Source organism: Pipra filicauda, unplaced genomic scaffold (assembly GCF_003945595.2).
Source record: "Pipra filicauda isolate LSUMZ 115617 unplaced genomic scaffold, ASM394559v2 scaffold78_size3787270_pilon, whole genome shotgun sequence".
NCBI classification, from domain to species: domain Eukaryota; kingdom Metazoa; phylum Chordata; class Aves; order Passeriformes; family Pipridae; genus Pipra; species Pipra filicauda.
Window position 1 is genome coordinate 375,627 of NW_024104964.1, and position 22,144 is coordinate 397,770.

General features: G+C 40.6%; 1 protein-coding gene across 6 annotated transcripts; it reads left to right on the top strand.

Annotated features, from left to right (window-relative positions):
- The first annotated feature begins 5,539 nt into the window (after positions 1 to 5,539).
- Positions 5,540 to 22,079, top strand: GYG1 (glycogenin 1). Of its 6 annotated transcripts, none has more exons than XM_027716262.2 (8): positions 5,540 to 5,724; positions 8,922 to 9,057; positions 10,945 to 11,119; positions 11,461 to 11,623; positions 15,384 to 15,510; positions 18,606 to 18,825; positions 19,484 to 19,534; positions 19,623 to 19,858. In XM_027716262.2, exons 1-8 carry the CDS (start codon positions 5,718 to 5,720, stop codon positions 19,719 to 19,721), a joined length of 978 nt encoding a protein of 325 aa, XP_027572063.1. In that variant the 5' UTR covers positions 5,540 to 5,717; the 3' UTR covers positions 19,722 to 19,858. The 6 variants fall into 6 exon arrangements, with proteins under 6 accessions (XP_027572063.1, XP_039245899.1, XP_027572045.1 ...); XM_027716244.2 differs by having other exon boundaries at positions 5,545 to 5,724; positions 19,766 to 22,079; XM_027716273.2 differs by lacking the exon at positions 5,540 to 5,724 and adding an exon at positions 5,924 to 6,140 and having other exon boundaries at positions 19,766 to 22,079.
- Positions 22,080 to 22,144: the final 65 nt, after the last annotated feature.

Genomic DNA, 22,144 nt, shown 5'->3' on the forward strand with positions numbered 1-22,144 from the left:
AACTGTTCACCAGATGCATTTGCTTATGTCCAGCCTAAGTATTTTTCAGCACTGTGATAACGCCTCTGTTCTTCAGCATGTATGGCATTGGATTTAGCAGAGAGGTGGGGTGTAACACCTATAGACCGTTCTGTGCTGAGATGGTTTTGACAAGAACTTCCGATCATCATCTTTTAACCTTGTCTAATGACCTTTTTCTAATGCAAACCTATACATCCCAAGATAAAACTCCACTTAAAGAAGACATTACTAATTAGCTCTTGAGCACACTGGCACACCTGGTCAAGAACCCAAGAGTATGTACCTCTAGGCTCACATCATTCAGCTCTGATGAATAGAAGACCTTGTCAGCGAGGTCAGATGTGGAAGCTGTTACACCACAGATCTATATTGCTGATGTTCTGTGCAGTCCTGAGGAAGTCATGTAAGAAAGACCAGTGTTGTCTGAATTGATGGTGTCATGCTGAAACAGTTCCTTTGAAGTCAATAAAAAGGACCGCTCAAGCAACACTGCTGTTGCTTTGGCAGAAACTGAAAACTATCTTCCCATTTCACCTAAATGAGTCCTATAATCTCTTCAGTAAAGATGGCTATGTAATGGTTAACCACTTGGAGATGGGGAATTAATGCTTGTATAGATTTTTGACAACTGTAATTGATGATATTGTTAGTGTATCATTTCTGTAGTAATATTCTAGTCCTACACAAAAACTCTGGCTTTGTCTAGTTCAAAGAGGAGGCTGAGGAGCGACTACATTGCTCCCTGCAGGTGCCTGAGGAGGGGATGTGGAGAAGAAGGTGCTGAGCCCTTCTCCCTGGGATCCAGGGATAGGATGCCTGGGAATGGCTCAAAGCTGTTCCAGGGGAGATTCAGACTGGACATTATTGGGAAGTATTTCTTGACCAAGAGGGTGGTGAAACACTGGAATAGGCTTCCTAGAGAGGTGTTCTATGCCTCAAGCCAGTCAGTGTTTAGAGGCATTTGGGCTGTACCCTTAATGATATGCTTTAACATTGGGTCAGTCCAGAAATGGTCAGGCAGTTGGACTAGGTGATCATTGTTGGTCCCTTCCAAATTAACTGTTCTATTTTATTCCTGATGCTATTATACTTCTTTAGCTAGGAAAGGGGTTGAAACATCTCAACTTGATGATACTAAGGTTTTTCAAAAAGGAGTAATTGAATTCACTTAATCATAAACGTCATTCCCAGTATATGACCCTGATTTTTTTTTTTTTTTAATTATTTTTGCATGCGACTAAAGTTAATGACATGGCCTAGACTGGAGGAAGTACTAGCCTGAAATTCAGCACAAGTCTAGCATGGAACTAGAGCACTGCTGTAAGTCTGAGTAATTTTGTGGAAGTATTACTACTGCTTCTTCCCAAATCCCTGCTAGAATTTCTACACCCTGAGAACTTTGCATCTCCAGGAATTTTATCATCTGCTAGTTTGTTTTAAGAGTTTTAGCACTTCCTGCAGTAAGGAAGAAAATGCATGTTCAGACGAGATACTAGAATTTTTCTATTTTCAGAGAGTCTAAAACTCCGCTCAGCACATCTGTGGAGGCAAGAAACTGTAAGATTTATTGTTACCTACTGAGGCAGCAGCAGCTACAATGTGGATACATGATAGAGACTCCTCTGTACAAATACAGAGCAAGAGAGGACTTTACTGGTTTTAGTCAAGTGGTAAAGAGAGGAAAAAAAAGAGAAATAAGTAGCTGCACTGCCTGCATTTATTGCAGGCAAATGAGGAGTGGAATTGGTGACAAACCCCTGCTTTCTGCTCCCAGCTACGTGTCCTAATCAGTAGGTCTTGTGATCTCCCATCCCAGAAGAATCACTAGAAAAGGGGAGCAGACAGAGATGAAGCAGAGGCCAGTTTAGGAGAAAAACACACATACACACCTTGTTTAGACTATTTGCTGAAGGAAAGGAGGTTTATAAATCAGTTCTACATGGTTCTGTGTTCTCCATTAATATTTAGACCTTGTTATTAAGTTTAAGGAAGCAGAGGGAGGTCTCAGCACTTCAACTTTTTAACAGTTTTGTAAAGATTGGTGAGAGAGGTAACTATTTCTCCAGTGAGAAAGAAAGGCTCATCAGCAATTTACCTCTTAATATATGCCAGGTTATTCATGCAACCAGGAGAAAAGATTCTGTTGTAGCTTGCATTGTAGACCACTGAGAATCAAACCAAAAGATAATACAAAAGAAACTGAGACCTACTTGCTTCACTGTTTATAAGAATGTTTATCATGTTAGTTAGAAGAAATTACAAGAATTCCTTAATCCTCTAAACATGTGCTCACTGCCACGCGTTAACATGCACCAAGCAAATGATAGAGCCTAGCTTTTTAGAAGACTATGACATTTATGTAACAGGTGGGATTTCTTTTAAAAAAACAAGGCCAGAACTGTAACTGGCTCTGGGAGGGGCAAAGAGAATGCCCATTAGGAAAGGAGAATGTGAAGGCTTGAAATAAGCTGGAGTGACAACATAATATTTTGATTATTCAAATAGAAACACCAAGGCCTTTTCAGTCATATTTAAGTTACATTATACTGAAATCCCAGCAGTAGGAAAAATTTGTGCTAAATACTCGTAAGGTCTCAAATAATAAATGTCCAGTCTAGCTTCACTGTAAGGTCAAGGTGAGAAGGGCTTCAAAAAGAAGAGGGAATGATCCACAACAGCTTCTGTCATCAGAGAAGTTTGTGACAAGTTTAGGGCAAGACAGAGATGGGAATCGAACCTCTCAATACAGTCTTGAATCGGGCTGTATTCTTTTCATCTATTCAGCTATGCACTTCACACTGTTGAAGTCTCTTTCCTAACCAGACAGATTACAATTTCAGCGCAGTGTTGTAAAAACGGAATTCCACTAAGTACTTTAAACTTGGATTGGATACATGGAATCAGCTGTTCTGGGTTGTTTAGGGTTTTTATCCCCTAGATTTTTCAGAGGCAGAAGTAATGTTTTATTGTGAAACTTCCTCTAGAATGTTTTATTAATTTAACATTTGGACTCACTGTGCACATTTGCAAAATTATTAATTAGCTTATGTGTAAATGGCTAATTAAGTGCTTTAGAAGTTTACACTTCACACGGTCCAGTTGCAGGGATAGCAGTTTCTGTTACCGCTATATAAATTGTAACTATATTTCAAAGCTATTTCTTAGTATTTGGTGTTTTGAAACACCTTTTTAATTAAGTTATAAACAAGTTCCTACTAAAATAAAACTATTAGTCATTAAAAAGAGAAAGTTCTATAATGTGCAATTTGACTTCTGTGACATACATGGTGGTGGAACTTTTAAATTACACGATCACGGGTTCATTTTCCATAGGACTTGCACCTTCTTCTGTGCTCCAGTACTCACCTAATGAACTGCTATGCAGCACTTCGTCTGTTCTTTCTGAATACTGTCTCTCTAGCAAAATCTATGCCTTCTTTCTCCTCACTAGGTTTTTTTAACCAAGTCCTACTGTGTGCTGACAAGTAACACCGTTTCTCTGTCTCATTCCCATCCTCATATACTTATCTTTCACTGGGTCTCAAATTTATTCCCTTCCATCAAAACTGAGGCCTAGCTGGTTTTTTTCCTCAGCTTATCCTAGGCTTAGATGTTTTCCCATTCAAGCCCTCATCTCATGAGGGCTTGTCCTCTTCTCTTTTTAGGGGGCTTTTTTCCTTCTATCCTCATGTCACATGATCTTTTCTTCCATTTGTGCTGAAAGCCAATGGGACACCTGCTTATCTCTCAGGTTCTTCCTGTGACTTTTGCCTTCAGCTTGTGGAGAAAAGAGTGTAATCAGTCAGTAGAAGGCACAGATGTACATGTAATCGAGTCACAGAAGGGAACCATAGAATTTACAGCCTGTTCACCCATGAACATCAGAAAAATCTCAAACAGGCATGTGCAAACAGGTGTGTGCAGAGGGGTAGGGCACACACCTCTTCTGTCACACTTTCAAGCTAAACACTGGCAATTTTAGGGTTTTTGTTCTGATTGTTTAACATGGAAATCAGAAGGAATTATGCTCTTTTGCTCCACTCTAACATAATACAAAGGAACCAGGGGACGGGGGGAGGGCAGTCACCAACAGCGGCTATTCTATTGTTTTCACTCAAAAACTTGGCAAAGCAACAAGCTAGACACAGCTGAAATGTGCTGGCTAAAAATTTCTCAAAACTTTCATCTGAGACAGACACAAACCATGCCTAACACGATCACAGAGAAACTTTGTCAAAGCCATGGATACCTGAAAAAGGGTTGCATACCAGAAAATATTAGTAATCCCCATACATATACAACGCTACCAGCATTGCCTACAATTATGATTCACACATTTTTATGCACATGATGTTTTATAAACTAATGATATGCTGAAAAGCACGTTTTGGTTTGGGTCTTTTGTGGTTAGTCAGGGCATTTTGAAAAGTAAGCAATTTGATTTTAAAACAAAAATTGTCTCAGTTCAAACATAATTTCCCATGTTACGGAAATTTGGAGTGTTCTTTGTTCATCAGTTTGCACTTAAGAGTTTCTGGGTTTTTTTAAAATCCTTTCATGACAAACCTCATTTGCCATTTTAAGTTAGAAAGAAATCCTCTTCCTAACAGAGTTCCTTCGATCTATTGAGGTCAAAAAGCAGGTATAGGCCATCATCTTGAGTAAGATAATGGGTTGTGGAAAAGGACCTGGGTGTTCTGGGGGACACCAAATTGGACATGAGGCAGCAGTGTGCCCTTGCTGAAAAGGTGAACAGTATCCTGGGCTGCATGCAGCAAAGTCCGGCAGGCAGGTCGAGGGAGGGGATCCCTCCCCTCTGCTCAGCTCTGCTGAGGCCACCTCTGCAGGACTGTGCTGAGTTCTGGGCTCCCGGGTACGGAAGACACAAACATACTGGAGGGCAGTAAAGGGCCACAGGACAACAAAGGGACAAGAAAGCATCTCTCCTACGAGGAAAGGCTGAGAGAGCTCAGATCATCTAGCCTGGAAAAGCAGCAGCTCAGGGGATCTCATCCACCTGTACAAACACCTGCAGGGAGGATGCCAAGAGGACAGAGCCAGGCTCTTCCCAGCAGTGCCCAGGGACAGGGCCAGAGGCCATGGGCACCAAGTGACACACAGGAGGGTCCCTCCAAACATCAGGAAACACTGTCACTGTGAGGGTGACCGAGCACTGGCACAGGCTGCCAGCAGCAGCCACAGAGCCCTAACGCGGCTGGAGGACTGGGGATGTCTGACACGTGAGGACACTGTAAACCGCTCCTCGCAGCTGGTTTTAGTTCTTCTTCCCGCAGGGCTTAGCGGCCACGGGAGCAACGGTCTCCTTGCCACCGCCGCTGCCAGCCTGAGCCACAGCTCCCTGACACGGTCCTACCCTCCATTCGCGCCGTGGAGTATTTTCAAGCTCCGCTTTACCCGAGAGGCACCCGGGGTGGGCGGGGGATTGAGGCCTCCCGGAGCGGTCGCGGTCGCGGTCGCGGTCCCGTCCCGGCCGGAGGAGGGGGGTGACGTGCCGCCGCCGCAGAAGGCCATGGCGGGGGCCCCGCCCGCGGCCCCGCGGGGATTCCTCGGGGCGGGGCCTCCGCCCGCGGCCAAGAACGCGCCGCTCGTGGCCCCGCCCCTATATAAGGGGCGGCCTCAGCGCGGCCCTGAGCGCGGCCGCCGCCTCTCCCGCAGCCGACCCGCGCACGGGCACCATGGCAGGTCAGTGCGCGCCCGGCACGCGCCGCCGCTCGCGAGGGCCGCGGGAGCGGAGCTGCCGCGCCCGAGGGCCGCGGGAGCGGAGCGGGAGCGGGGCGGCCGCGCCTATTTTTAGGCGACCGTCCCGGCGGCGAGCGGGCTCCGGGGGAGGGCTGCGGCCGGTGGGGGCAGCGGCTGCCCGCGGGGAGGTCGGAGCCGCCCCGCCGGGCACCGCCGTGCGGGCCGAGGGGACGGGCGCGGTGCAGGCTCGCGCCGCGCCTGCCTCGGTGCCCGGCCCCGGGCTCCGGCCCCGGACGGGGAGGGATGTAGCCAGCGTGGCGGGGAGCAGGACGGGCGAGAGGGGCCACTGTAGGGCCGCAGCGACTCACAGGGGAAAACCCAGCTCTCTCCTGAAACGCCATAGACAGCGTGCGACTTCGGTGATTTTGATACTTTAAAATGAGTAGTTCTTTACCGCCCCTTTAAGTCCGTCTGGCTTTTTCTTCCGTTTTTTTCCCCGATTCTTCCCGTACCTGAAGCTGTCAGCGGAGTAGGTTTCATTTTCAGATCTGGAAGCCTGCAGCAAGTCTGCCTCCCGGTGCATGTCTTGATTAGATGCTCTTGTCTCTCTAGGAATCCCGTAATCAAAAAAAAAAAAATCAGATGTACGAGTACCTAACTCAAAGAACAGGGGAAAAGGCAAGCACCTGTAAACTCTGGCTATGCATACGAAAAAGCTTCCGGGGAAATTTTGAAAAGATCTGGGGCAAGCACTCCAGTCACTTCCTGCACGCCGTCAAATGAAAGATTGCTCCTAGCTCAGACGTCCAGGATGCTCTTGGCTGTGTAAGGGCTGGCGCAAATTACAAAGGGATATTCTAGCCTCTGAACTGGGCAGCTAAAGGTGTCTCTGAAGTATCATGGTTTTGTCTGGATAAGTCAGTTATGAAGCTGTGCAACTGTATCTCATTCTCTGTTTTTGCAGACATGTTGTTACTAACAGGTATCAGGCACAACAGTGGCTGCTGTGTGAACGTAAGATGCTGTGGAGGAAATGTTTACAGAAAATTGAGAAAGGAGATACGAACAGCTGAAATACCTGTGGTTTATGTAGAATGGACTAGTCTCTTGCAGATGTAACTTCCATAATTATCAGGAACTGGTCTTGCCTGAATTGTAGCATGGACTCATGTACTTATGAGTGTAGAGAAGATCTGAAATAGAACACAGTTAATTCAAAGCTTTGTAAAACTGGGCTGACTTGGATGGTCTACAAGTTGGCAATATTCCCCTCCTGTCAAGCAGTTGTACAGTCTCCTACTGGAGTTGGATGTAATAGGGGGCTTCTTAGTCTTTACTCCATCATTAAATGGACTTTATTTCTCTAAGATAGACCTCTGTGTGTGAATATTCAGTTTCAATAAAATGAGAAGACATGGTACAAGTATACCTGCTAGCAGGTCAATGAAAAAAGACTAGTCTTTCAATGACAAGGTCACTTTAAGAATTAGTCTTACACTGCTGAAAAAAAAAAAAAAAGCAACATTCAGATGAATGTTGGGCACAATCCCACTTTGTCTACACTGGATTTTTAGTGAGCAGTCTGAGAGCATAGAGTGGCTGACTTCTATGTATTGAGTAGTAACGTGCAAATTAACTAGTGAAAAACCCTATCCTATTTGGAGGATGTTCACATCACTTAAAATGTTACATACTTGCCATTTCAAGGAAACATAAAGTTGTTCTGTAGACTTGCTGAATATGAACTGGTACAAATAGGTAGCTAAAAGTGAATTGAAACAAAATATCTTTATTCCTGGCATTATAGAAGCTTTTTTGATCTTTGTGATTGACCACTATAATCTAAATCCCTTGGGACTAGTTGGTTTTGCTGCTAAGCAAAATAGAAGGTTTTGTAGCTGGTCTGTAGATCTTGCAAACCAGGTTTGCAGAGCTTATAGACAGTTATTGTACGTGACTTTCTGTCGTCAACAGTTAAGGTGCTATTAAATTTAAAAGATATTAATGATGACTGCCTTATGAACTTAGGAGTTGTGCCAAACGATCTCTCCCAAAGAAGTCAGTATTTTAATCTTACTACGAGGCTTGATAGTAAGCCTTTAAGTGCCCAGAACCCTCACTCTGATCTAACCTAGTAACCTAACAAATTCTGTAAAGAAAAGAAATCAGAGTTGCTAAAATAAACTTGAATCTCAAAATCTATCCTTGAAATTCTCAGGAAGAAACTATTCTGTTGACAGTGTTGAAAATGGATTGGTAGAAAAGAGTATACTTTATAAAGAGCTGTAGCTTGGAAAGGAGGTCTACATGACAATAGTTAACAGTGAACTGAAGAACTTTTGTAAGTTACTTGTTTGCTTTTGTCAGTCCCACCCTGGCAGTTTAAAACAACATGACAATTGAAAGAATGCAAAGCTTGTATTATATGGCCTCAATAAGCACTATATGGCAAAACAATACATCTTCATCTATTTCTGTGATACAGTTGGAGCAGATTATACTTTACATTAACAATCCAAACTTACCTCTTTTTTGCTTGAATAGTAAAAACTGTTGCTGCAAATGTTAAATTGCTTTTTGTATTACTAGTTACTTCCCATTTAAATCTTGCATTCTTGTGATAGAGCTGCAACTGTGGGTTGCAGAACAACTCATCTGCAAAATCCTGAGCTAGCAAAACTTAAAACTGTTGTCCAAGATCTAATTCAATGCTTACTTTCATTTGAAAATGAAATGCAAGTTTTACACTGCCGTAGCTTCAGGGTTGAGAGCTGAACCCACAGTAATTCTACAACACCCTTCTAACTTCAGGCCAAATGCAAGCCCACAGAATCCAAATGCTTTTAGGTTAAAATACCATATTAATGGCCAAAGTAAAGCTCTTTAGACTTTTTGGATTGTCTCTACATTTGGCGTGACTTATTTAACGGGGGCAAATTTGAACTGGTTTTCTCTTGCAACGGTCTTGATTTTGTGGGTTTTTTTACTGCATTTTGCCATGTGTCAAGTTACTTATAGCAAGTATAGCTATGCAAGTATAATCTACTTCATTCGGCCACGTAGGTAGGCCCTATATACGGAGTTAAAAGGCACATCTTAGTTATCACAGCATGATTACCTAACAGTAGTAGGTTTCTAGTATACCCGTCTCAGAATAAAGTAGTGGATCGCGCTAACTTGACCAAGTTCATTTCTTCCAGACCAGTCTTTTGTGACTCTAGCCACAAATGACTCCTATGTGAAAGGAGCACTGGTACTTGGTTCATCCTTGCAACAGTACAGAACAACAAGGAAGCTGACTGCGCTCATAACTCCTCAGGTCTCAGATCTTATGAGGTAAGGTCACTTACATACTTCAAACTGCTACAGTTCCTGCTGATGTGCAGGTTGAGAAATGGAAGTTAAACTCCTTAATAGTAACCTTTCAAAACTGTGAAAGCTAAACAGCTAAGTTTAGCGGAATTCAACTTATCTATATTATCTGGAATTCTCTACATTCTTCAAACATGAAACTGTTTATTATGTTCTGGTGGGGTTTTGTTTTTTCTTTCTTCCCTATGATGAGTTAAACAAATAGTCTGTAGTTACTAAACTGTGACTTGATACTGATATTTCAGCTGGATCTTTGCTATTTCATCGTCCTACTTAGAATTGTCCAACAATATTGCCTGTGTGTTCATTAGCGTTGTCTGTTTGCTGTGAGTAGGGGAGTAGGGGGTTGGTATTTGTTTTGCAGAAGTATTCCTGATTGAGATAATATAACACAAGCTCTCTTGAAATCTAGTAGATACGTCAAATCAAATTTTATCACGAGAGAAGAAAACAAGCAGAACTAAATTATCAATAAGTACATCAAATCAGTAGCTCAAAGAGGCATCTAACAAGGTCACCACAGTACAAGTGAAATTAACAGGCAACTGCTTCCTAGAGCCTCTCTGGAATAATCTCAATATGGAGGGGACTGGGTTCTCTTTCCACATATACAAGGAAGGAAAAGAAACCCAAAACAGTTAGTTTGTACTGTTTGTAAAACTACAGATGATAGGTCAAGATTCTCTACATAGGAAAGTTCGTCTGAAAAGACTTCTCAATATTTAGAGACAGTAGAGAGGTGGCTCAATAAAAAAAAAAAAAGGTCTAACTCTCCCTGCAGTCTCCTGGCAACTAAATGGCCATATCAACATTAAGATTTTACATCCATGCCAGCCTATTAGCCGAGTGTGCTCTTTTAAGATGAATCAGTCCTAAATGTGCTTCTGTGCTAGTGCAAGCCAGCTAGTACTATGCCCTTAGACTGATACGTACCTACCTAATGGCGTAACTAGAACTTGCATTTCTCACCCTGTCTCCACTAACGGGGTATGCCTTAAGTTCAGAAGCAACTGTCCACACCAAACTGTCAGTATAAAGACAGCCTTGCATGACAGAGTTCCAAAACTCATTTACAAGCTCTGTGGCTCAAATTGCACTGGTAATTGCTGAGCATTCAAGATACACTGTAGAATACTAACACTTTACAGATGCTTCCTATTTTAAGCAGCATGAATGCCTTAATCTCTCTTGAACTAATAGTAATGCTTTATTGATGGTAAAGCAAAGGTTGGATATCTGCCACAAAACTTCACTACACTGCCTGAAAGTTTGTCACTCTTTAGTGAACATGATACTGGTTCAAAACATTTCTGTAGCCACACCCATGACTAAGTCAGTTTTGAAAAAACTTTTTGGGATAAAGAAAGTTTTAGCAACTGGGTCAAGTCAGATGTCACAAATCCAGAAGAGTAGTGTTGTAACTATTGCAGAAACTTCTGTTTCAGGTGTTTAGGATTCAGCTACTGTCCTGTTCAAGCTACTCCAACAGCTTCCCATTTCTTAATTGCCTGTTCAAAGTAGACTGTTAAGCTGCCAAAAATCAGAGACTGGATGAAAAAAAAGCTTTGTGAAAAGTTTGCACTACATAGCCATGACTTACTGGACTTGGTAGCAATGCCCTGTTTGTGGGAAAAAAAAAACAAACTTCTTTCTTCCCCAAAATGTGCCCATTACAAACTAGAAACTTTGAGGCAGACAGGGGAACTTCTGCATTCCAACATATGCAGTCAACTCTTACTGATGAAATAAGAAATGCTGCCAGGTTCCCTGTTATACCACTTCTCTTTAAGGAATCTTTCATGTGGTCTGGTGCTGGAGTAACAATAGAACTAAATCTTGACTCTTCCCCAGGAGAGTGCTGGAAAAGGTCTTTGATGAAGTCATATTGGTAAACGTCTTGGATAGTGGGGATTCAGCACACTTGGCATTAATGAAAAGACCTGAGTTAGGTGTCACACTAACAAAGCTTCACTGCTGGGAACTGACACAGTTTACGAAGTGTGTTTTCATGGATGCAGACACAATGGTAAGTAGCTGTATCTCCTGGTACCTCTTAGTGACCTTGTATGGGGGTTGTTGGATTTTTTTCTGTGGATTGTTTATGTTGGCTTGTTTGTTTTTAAGAGTAGGGGTAATAGAAGCCTTTTACTAGTTGGACTAGTAACTGTAAGAATGTGTGTGCCTTTTAATCTAAATTAATTGTAATGAAGTCTGTGGGGACTATTTCCAAAAAGTATTGTCTTCCACAGGACAAGAGCATTGATATGAGAACTTTAAGACATGAAAGTTGATGCCATAATCCATGAAAACACGATACCACGATTCCCAATCTAAACCCACTTTTTTTTTTTACCCTTTTACAATTAGGTTTTGTCAAATATCGATGAGCTTTTTGAGAGAGAGGAGCTGTCTGCAGCACCAGATCCAGGCTGGCCTGACTGTTTTAATTCAGGAGTTTTTGTTTACCGACCTTCTATTGAAACATACAATCAGCTGTTACAGTTTGCCACAGAGAAAGGCAGCTTTGATGGTATGTATTAATTTGTATTTCAATATAAGTTAGACCAAAATGGTAACAGTAGTTGGGATGGCTCAGTAACTACATACATGTCATGAGGACTCTGTATGACAGAATTCTCAATTCAGTGTAACTACACAAAAATTGTATCCTTCTCAGAAATAGAGGCAATGATTACAATATGTAGTGAAATTACCTTTTTTAAACTTCATGAAATAAAAACCTTGAGTTTGGCATCCAAACTAGCAGCTGTAAGCATTAACAGTGTAGAATCATATAACAAGAAATCTTAAGAGGTAGCAAGCACAGTGCATGCAGTAGCAAATGAAACTGCAGTACCATGCTTCATGCATTCCTAACACTCAAGGCTTGAATGTTCTACGCCACTCAAGTTGATACAGAAAAAATAGCACTGGTCAACTTGAGCACAGCTTCAGAGAATCAAACATTTGAAGATACAACTCTCTCTTCATATGCTATGTGATGGCTTCCTGTCATTACAGGGCGGTGGCTGTCTCTTTCCCAATATCAAGTGCATATAGCCTTGGCTGCTTCCCACTATAGGTCACTTGAGATTGGCCACTGTACCAGATTTAAGCTTGAGAAGCCAAGTTCTGCTGTTCTGTAAGTCTACTAAATCTATTACCATTGCAGTAAAAGCACATGTTGCTTGGAGACTGCTATAGTTAAAGGCTTCTGAGTATTGCTGTCTCCTGTCACTATAACTACAACAAAACAAAGTCTAACTTAACAAGCTATAGAAAACTACATAAACAAGACCATAAAATGGAGCTCTTAGATAGAAGGTAATTAGCCAGCCTGTTGACTTACTTTTCAGTACTTTTCAAAAAGTAAAAATTCACTAGTCACTCCTAGTCTGCAGAATAATCCCTGTTACTGTGTGGACTCTTGTATGTAGTTTTCTAGAGAACATTAGTCACAGCTGGATGCTTAATGCTACCATAGGAATAGACTCTAGTGAAAATGAGTATTGCCATGTAGTGAAGGGTCTGTACCTTGCTACTGACAAAGCAGCAGTTGGTAGCTTTGTGAGCACTCTCAGATGTTGGGTGCAAATTGATCACCAGCTGTGGCAAAATCTATAGCATAGTTCTGAATTGTTACATTAAAAACAAACCAAAATAAAAAATGCAAAACAAAATAACACAAAAAAACACCAACAAAAAACCCCTACAAAAAGACCCCCTCTGCGCCCCCCCCCAGAAAACTCCAACACATCCAAAAGCCAGCCAACCAAAAAAAACCCCCAAACAAACACACATCTTTGTGCAAACTTACTGCTGAGTAGCTCCACACCATCTGAGACTTGGTGGTTGTCTTCTCCAAGCTCTGTGCTTGACTGCTAGCAGACCCCATCTTCTAGTTTGAAGGCCCCTGTCCTTTAAAAGAATAGAACTGCTTCCACAATATACTCTCCGACTTGAAAGCTAAAGCCACACAATGGTGAAACTGCTTCAGTGTTCTAAATGCAAAATAATTGTTGCAGCACTTAACAGCAAAAATAGCGGGTTAATGGTTTAGATATCGAATTTCTAGAACGTAATTTGTATTTCAGCTTTAAAATTTACTTAGTTTTTATTAAATGATAGCACTGATCTGAGTAATGAGACCACGGAGACTTAGGCCATCTGTATAAGCTACTGCTGAGCTCAGGAACTTGGTGGGGGAGAAAGGGGACTGAAACTTAAATTGACCTAGACAGTAATAAAAGGTTCTACGAAACTTTTAGTAAGAGAAAAACTTGTGAAGGGTCACTGCTTTTAATAGGACATGGGGATACAAACTTAACAAGCTACCAAGCTATGTGTTAGTTGAAGTCAGGCTGCAAGTGCTTCATCTGCAGTAGTAGTAAGTAGGGAATGCAAGACTTTCCAGAGTATTTCATGTTTATAACAGCAGACAGGAGCCTTCTACGTAATGCTGTTGTCCAGAAATGGCAGAATCATAGATACTTAAGTAGACAACCACTTTGTCTACTTGAACTTCACCTTTCTAGATATAAAGCAATGTCATGCAATAACTCTAGATACCATCTAAAAGTAGTGGAAGGGAAAGAAAAATTTAGTTTTAAAAGAAATCTGGTAGTCCTGATACTTTAAGAACGTTGCTATTGCTTTGATAATCCTCTGTCTCTTTAGCCTGGGATCCAAAATAATTGCTTTTACGGTCTTGCTGTATTATATCTCTGTATTTACATATTGTATCTGTAAATATGTAGTTAATACAAGTACTGCCTGATTCTTTCACCTTATGTCTAAGATCCAGTTTATATAACACAACTATTGTTGAAGTCTGGACTAGGACAACTAAATGCTGCTTTCATTGTCTGCTTTAGCACAAGTGCATGCAATCTGAAAAAAAAAAACAAAAACGAGTATGTAAAACAATCTGAGTGAGAGGAAGTCCTGTAGAGTGTAAGTTAAATACACTGCTGCTGCCCCTTCAGTTCTCTTGTGATGGACACAACTTCTTTCAAAAGTGCTTTCCTTCCTTTAGGGGCTCAGAGGCAAGTCAGAGATTTGAAATTACTGCACTGAGTCCTCTGGCAGTTTCTCACTCTGCAATCTGCATGTACGCTGACAGCTGTAACTGGATACTTGGAATTTATATTTGTCAGTGTACTGTCTGTACATCTAAGTTTATGCCCAGCGTCTAGATACTTCAGTTGCAAAAAGCAAATTCTGCTCAAGTAGCACTGATGGCGTAAACCTTAATACTGCCCTAACTCTAATCGCAGGCAAATAAAAACCCTTTTCTGAGTCAGCAGAGACTGAGTGCTTGAGAAAATTAAAGATTAAAATAAAACTTTGTCTCTACAACTAAGCTATCTGTTTATGTACTCTTTAGTAATGCTTCTTGTGAATGCAGTTACAGGTGAAAGGAATACAGCAAATGAAAGTTGAGGGACTCCTTTCAATTTCCTTGATAAGGGGAATTATTACCACTTAAAAACTAATTATATTCATTGCAATAAAGAACGAATAGTATAAATAAATAGGGCTTTACTTCTCATAGCTGCTTATAAACTATTCTTTTAGTTATTCTACTACTGTGATACCAAACAACTTTTGACTGACTTAACCTCATTACAACCTCTACCTGCAAACTTAGGTAGCCCCTCCCAACACAGATATTATCCTCACTTAGCAGTTAGTCAGCAGCTTTTTAGTACAGAACTAGGAACATAACTTGTCTGTTATGGGATTTGATGAAGTTGTACTAGAGTTGTCACCAAGACTGAATGTGCCTTTTTTTATCAGATTGCTGTGGAGGTAGATGCATCTGGGACTGCGGGTCTAACAGGCCACTGATACCCTAACTCTGGCAATGAGATGTTGGTTATGCATCTGTAAGCACAAATAATAAACTAATTATTGCCACTTGATCTTCTGAGCTACAGCTTTCCTGAAGCTGAACAGTACTCAGTTGTCCTGGTCTATTTTGTTTTTTCTGCCTCATACAGCTTGAACTTCAGCTGTAAAAGAAACTGAATGGCAGAGTTTGTAAGCAGCTTGCTATCTTTTAGCAAAAGTAACCCCACACAGACTATCTATTTCATTCTCTACATTTTTTTGGATTTTCAAAGGCTGCGAGGTTTACAGGGTTGTTCACAAATAGAAATTTAGTGCTCTGTGCCAAACTTCTACTGGACATGACAACCGCATTACCAACTCTTACTTACTGAAGTGACTGAAAAAGATCCTTAAATAGCTATCTGATGCTTGTAGCCTATTAATACTTTCTCTTTTAGGTGCAGATCAGGGGTTATTAAACACCTTCTTCAGCAGCTGGGCAACAACAGACATGAGCAAACATCTACCATTTATTTATAATTTGAGCAGCACTTCTGTATATTCCTACCTTCCAGCATTTAAAGCGTAAGTTCAAATTTTTTAGAAGATTTTAGAGCTTACATAAACTAATTTCTTGTAACAGAATGAACAGGCATGATGTGAGCTTACACAGGTTGTCTAGAAGGAGACTGTCATTGTCACTGAATATATAGTAGTTTCTTCTCTTAAAAAACAACAACTTGAATTAATGTAAGTCAACTGAGTCACCTCAAGATAAATGCAGAGAGAGCTGTATCTGTAGCTTAAACCACTCATCCCTGGTAGTAACACCAAAATTTAGAGTAAGTACATTTGACAGGTCACTTGCAAAAGGAAGAACCACTCCTCCAGTATGGGATACAGTCTAGTACAGTTCTAACCAATGGCAGTAGACTCTTGAATCAACTTGAGCTGGTATCATTCCCACTTGTCCTTTTCTCACTCAAGTTACTTAGGGTATTTAATAACCAGTAGTTAAAGTTCATCTAATCAGCCTATACCGTTCAAATAAATGTGGTGAGCAAAGACTTGTATAAAACTAGAATTCTCTCCCAACAGTCTTTCTTGACCTCTGTCAGATTTTTAAGTAACAGCACTATGGAACAAAGTCTACTGCCAGCCACATACCATTACATGTTTCCTCTGTGAGGAAAACTGTATCCTCCCTAGCTAGCAGTATTCCATTTGGCATGTGCATAAACTGTATGTCAGAGGCAGGGTCAAAATATTATAATAACACAGGAGGAAGAGGGGGGAAGCAAGGGAAGCTGAAATGTTACACAGAAACTCTTTATCTATTAAGAGCTGCAGAAGCTGGGGGCAAGGGGGACAGAAAGTACCAATTGCATAAAAACAATCTGATCTCTGAATGACATCAGTTTACTAGTGTCTAAAGCAGCGGCTAGCATAAGCAGGACTGTTGCTGGCTCAAGATCAAACTATGTCTTGTGATCAGAATACCATCTGGAATCTTGTCATGCTAAAAGTGGAACACTTATTTAAAGAAATATATGCAAGCCTCAGAATGACTAAGTAGCTGGATAGCATTTGATAAGCTAACATCTATTGTAAAGTACGTCCTCTTTCCATGGCTGGCTTGTTAGTCACGCGACCTTAATTGTACAAATTACTTTGTTGCCACAAAACACTACTTGGATCTGGGGGCTTCTGACAAAAATTCCGTTTAACTAATTGAATCAGTTGCCTAACAGAACTCATCAGACCTTCAAAAGTAGAATGCTGGAAGTGCAGCCCTTGTAAGTAAAATTCCCCATTCAATAGGTGGAATAATTTCCCTTGGTTAGATCAGCAGCTACGCTCTTGATAATCAGCAGTTAGAATATACTGAAATTTAAACCTACTGACATCAATAGCTAAGGTTTTTGCAGCTTTGTACAGCGAGACTAGATTTCACAGCAGCCTCAGTAATCCTTTTTCCAAAGGAAAATGCCAATTCATGACAAATGCTCTCTAACTTCAAAACATTGATGAAGGACTTTTCTGGGAGATGGGGAAAGACAGATTAGTTGCTGAGGCCAGTGTGGACATAAAGCTTCCTAACAGTTGAACTTAAATGTCAAAATAAAGTATTGCAGATCCAGAAGGTATCTAGAAAGCAGATACTGAAAACATCATAGAAGCTTGGCATCTGTCAACTGTTGTTCTGGCTGTAAGTGTACAGAATATCAAGAGTACACTTATCCATTTGCAGCAAGTGTAGCATAACACTTCTTAGGCATTCTGCTGCTTAAATAGCCTAGATTTTTGAACAATAACGAGTCTCTTCAGAACAGTGGCAGCCTAAGATGAAAACTCAGGTTGTTTAGTACTGTGACAGCTAATAAAACTAATGTAGTCCTCTTATGCCAAATCTTGACATATGGAATTTAAAGTTAAAGCTTGGTAACTGACCTCTTGAAGACACTTTTTTTTTTCTTGCAGTTAGTGCAAATACTTGGCCATTTCATATGCATGTAGGTCTTCATTCTGCAGTAAGATCAGTTGTGTTCAAAACATTGAACGTGAATATTGAAATATAGTCAAGGATCTTACAATAGTGTGGAACCCCCCTCCCGCCCCAAAGCATACTGCCTTAGTTTGAATATTCTACAGCTTTTGAAACACACCTGTATTTTCTCCATATGTAACACTCCTTAAATGCCTGAGTCCTGGTCAAGATGACCAGCATGTGCTTAGACAAACTGCTCCGGTGTTATTATCCATTCCAGTCATATTACACTGAGAAGAAATTGTAACATGATACAAATTGAACTAGGCAAGACAGTCACTGTTACTCGAGAGACTGGTATTGCTTGTTCACAAAACTGACTCAAGCTGAAATCTGGTTCTGGAACTGTAGAAGAATGAAATGATTGTCACCTCTGCTACTGTTAAGTTCTTCACTTGAGACGAGGCACACTTCATCTAAACATTTGGGACAAAGCTAGAAGTCCACATTGAAAACTAAGTTAAAATGGTTTTTAAAAGAAACAAAACCAACCCACCACCAAACCCATCCATGGCTAAACTAAGGTTATTTAGGAAATAACGGTTGTCTAGCAGGACCCTGCTGCACCAAGATCAGGAGTCCTTTGAAATGCCTGGGTTATACAAAGCTATCATTTTGCAGGGTCATGGTCTTCCTGTAGCAGGACCTTCCAATGATCCATTTCTACAGTGCTGTAAACTGAAAGGGTAACTCAGCACTGACCCTCCTCTACATAATGCTTGTAATACCTAACTCTCTGGCTTGCTGACTTTGGAGTAGAATCTTTTTCACTTTTAAAACCAGTTCCGATTGCAACGGCTGCTTGAGACTGCTCTCTCCTGAGCTATGGACACCACTCTAAAGACTTGAGTTGGCTGTAAGTATTTAAATAGTCCAGATCATTAGGTTTTGGCTATATTCTGACTAGTGTAATGTAGAATTCAGTTTGCATTTTTTCTGTTTTATAGCAATGCTTTCAGTTGCAGTAGGCATTGGCAGTTTGATGATTTAGCATTTAGCCCCTTAAATATATTCATATTTCTGTTTTCTGAACAAATGCAGAAACTGCAGGTTAGAAAAAACTGTCTGCCAGTCAAAACTCATTTTCTAGACACATATATAAAATGGCTTCTAAAATGTTTCTGTCCAACAGGTTTGGTGCAAGTACTAAAGTGGTGCACTTCCTGGGAAGCACAAAGCCATGGAACTACACATATGACTCCAGAACAAAAAGCATAAAAGGCAACATGGACGACCCTAAAATAGTTCACCCAGAATTCCTCAACATGTGGTGGGATACCTACATAGCTGATGTTTTACCATTACTAGAACAGCATGGAATTGTTAAAGAAACTACTCCAGGTGTAAACATGGTACGTGCTTTAATAATCTTGTACATCCATACCCAAGTATGGATGATGGGTTATTTACCATTGCAGTGATTTTCCTTCCTTCTGTCCAACTCAAAGCATGGGTGTGTTTTAGTTTGGGGGATGCAGGGTATTTTGGTTTTGCTCTTTTAAGCTTGGAATAAAAAATACTACAGAAGAGAAGCATGCTGTAGTGGTCTTGAACGTAGCTGTATGCTTGCCTAAAACAGTGTAAGAAGCTAACCTTGCACCAGATATTATACTATAGTAACTTCTTTAATATACACAGAGAAGGGACCTAACTCTTAATGTGTTGCAGCTAATAAGGTTCTCAAGCAGAAGAACCCCAGTTCAGCATGCAAATAGGTACATACAGATCTCACATGGTGAAACAAATTTAGGTAAACCCAGGATAACTAGAGAATCAATACTTACATAAAATGGCAATGATGAATCCCAATACTTATTAAAGCCACAGTAATGATTCGAACTCTAATTCTCATTCAGAATTTAGTAGCTTGCATCTGACTGCAGACTTCTTAGTCTTAGCTTAGTACGTGGGCCAGTTTAAGTTCTCAACCTTTCCAATACCAAAGTTAATGATCTCTTAAGATGTGCTTTCTCTTGGTAATCTTGCATCTTTCTAACAAACTATTTGCAGCTATCGGGCTTGGTCTATACTCTGGCTTTCTCTTGTGGCTTCTGTAGAGAGGTATGAAGAACTTAAACTTTAATTTATTTTTTTTTTAATTATTTTTTCCCTTGCTAACTTCTGTAACTCTGCTTTGTTATTTTGCTAGGAAAGCTGCACAATCCCTGCCCGTTGGCAATGCTTGCTACTGCGCATGAGAACATCTACTTTGTTGTCCCACTCTTCTATGGCCTGTTGCTCACTTTAGCTATGCAAAGTATTTCTGTATTTTTACTCTGCCTTTCCTTTTAGGCAGAGGTTACAGAGGCAGTGTCCCACTTATCAGTATCACCAGTATTACCAACTGAATCTTCAGAAGAACGCAAGGAACGGTGGGAACAGGGCCAAGCTGACTATATGGGAGTGGATTCCTTTGACAACATCAAGAAGAAACTTGACACCTACCTTCAGTAGAAATGCCTGTCTCAAACAGTGGTGATGCAAGGACTTGTTCCAGAACTAACAGCTAGAAAGGTATAGATGGTGGTCAGTTACACTTGCTAGTAGCTTGATGAAAAACTTCTTGGCTGAAGGCCTCTGCAGTGCTACAGATGAACACTGAGCAAAAGCTAGGAAGCAGAATTCCTTGGGCCACCTATTACTGCCCAATTTCCAATTCTCCCTACTAGATAAAACCAGGTATTTTCAGCTTAAAATTTCTTCTGTTGTGATCAATTGGCTCAAGATATTCTCGAAACTGGGTTTGTTGCCTCACCTCATTAAGGTGATTAGCATTGATTCCTTTGCTTGCTGTTTTAGATGTAAAATCTAATTCATGAGATTGCTCATACACTGGAGTGGTAGCCGTTCTGCTTTACCATAAATGTATTAATGACACTGGGATACATACGGTTGTAACAGTAATAGCACTGCTATGCTCTTCCAGTCACAATTGCACTGAAATTTTGACCAGGTTCTTACGCACAGTGCCTACAGCATGGCAGAATGCGTTTTTCAGTTCTGTATACTATGGGACTAGTAAACTGAGTTTTATCTGTTCCTTGCAATGTTGCACTTGATACAAAAATAAAAAGTTGTCATGCATTTCTGTCTTCCCTAAACTCTTGAGCAATTAAGGAAAAGGGAGATCCAAAGCAGGCTAACTAAAATATTCAAGAGGTATAACCCTTAAGCTTTGCTAATGCTACTCAGGCTCCCATTAGCAAATGTCCAGCTTTTAGTTCTGTAATTATTTACAAAGTAGACAGTAATTTGCTAGGGAGCTGTTTAGGGCCAATCCCCTTATTAGCTTGCCCTAAGTATAGGATAGAGCAGTGGAGGAAGTACCTGCTGAAGCTACTCACATTAGTAACATGGAGTTTGGGAAGAGGGCCTCTTTCTTTCAAGTGACTAAAGAAACATCATCTCTAACTTAAGCCCTGTACACTGAACTTAGTCTTACACACAGTGGTGATACTGTTTTGGCAAAGAAAGATTACACAGCTGCTTAAGTAACTGTACTTTCCTGATTAGGAAAACTACTCTTTCCATGTGTGCAAAGAGTAAAAGAAAGGGCTTTTTTGCCACACTCAGGCTACACATACTCCAAGATACGTGGGAAAGCAGTAAAAATAAAGTATGCTGATGACAGAGATTGGCTGATATCTGTACTAAGGTTCAGATTTACCCTTTAGCCAAAAGTCTAAACAGAACAAAAGTAGTGTTCTTTGACAGCTATACCCTGTACTAGTCCAGAAACACTAAGAAAATATTATTTCATTATTTTCTAATAGAGGAGGATTTTGGCTGGAACCTAGTGAGGGGTGCTAAACTTTTAACGTAGAGATAAAATAAATAATCAACAAGCTCTCACAATTTGCTGGTAAAGCAGAAGACATAATACGGGTATGAGAGTTAGTCTGTTTTAACTTGTTTTCACTACTTAATTGCTCTAAGATCAGTTGGTCACCATTTAGGAAAAATGCTAAAAGATGAGGTCCAAACCAAAGTAGCTTGTAGCTATTTAAAAGTACATAGTATCTGAACTCCCAGTTGAAACTAGCCCTTTCCTGTATGGGTTTTTCTTTTGCTGTGGTTTTTTTTATTTTTAAACAGATAAATTTGAAGTTGTGTGAAAGTAGGAAGGATTACTAGTTACAGTCTGTAATGACAAAAATATATCAACCAAGTACTGGAGTTCTGCATGCTCACAGAATACTCTATGGAAAATAGTAAAATACTCTTTTAAAGACAGCTAAAAGATTTTCCTCCTCTTGTCTGTATTCATACTAGAGAATAGGCACATTGCTTCTTTTTAAACTTAGTTGGAGAGAACCAAGAACGTGTAAAGGTATGAGACTTAGTACCTGCTTGAAAATTTGGTTTAGCATGTAAGTTTTGTTACGTTAATACAATAAGGAGAGATGCTGAATCAGATGAAAACCTGCATGTTTTGGGTTAACAAATATAGCTAGTAAAGAAAGAAAATCTGTAACAATCATTCTGTCCTAGCCTCTGTAACTCATACTATGGTCAAATGTTTACCCACAGCCTCAGGAAAGCGAAAGGTATGACATCTATACCAAATTCTATGCGGCTTATTCTCAATAAAATGACCTTTATGTCATTATCTGCCACTATTTCCTTCACAACTGCTGCAGGCAGTATTTGCAGAAAAGCAGAGATCCCTTT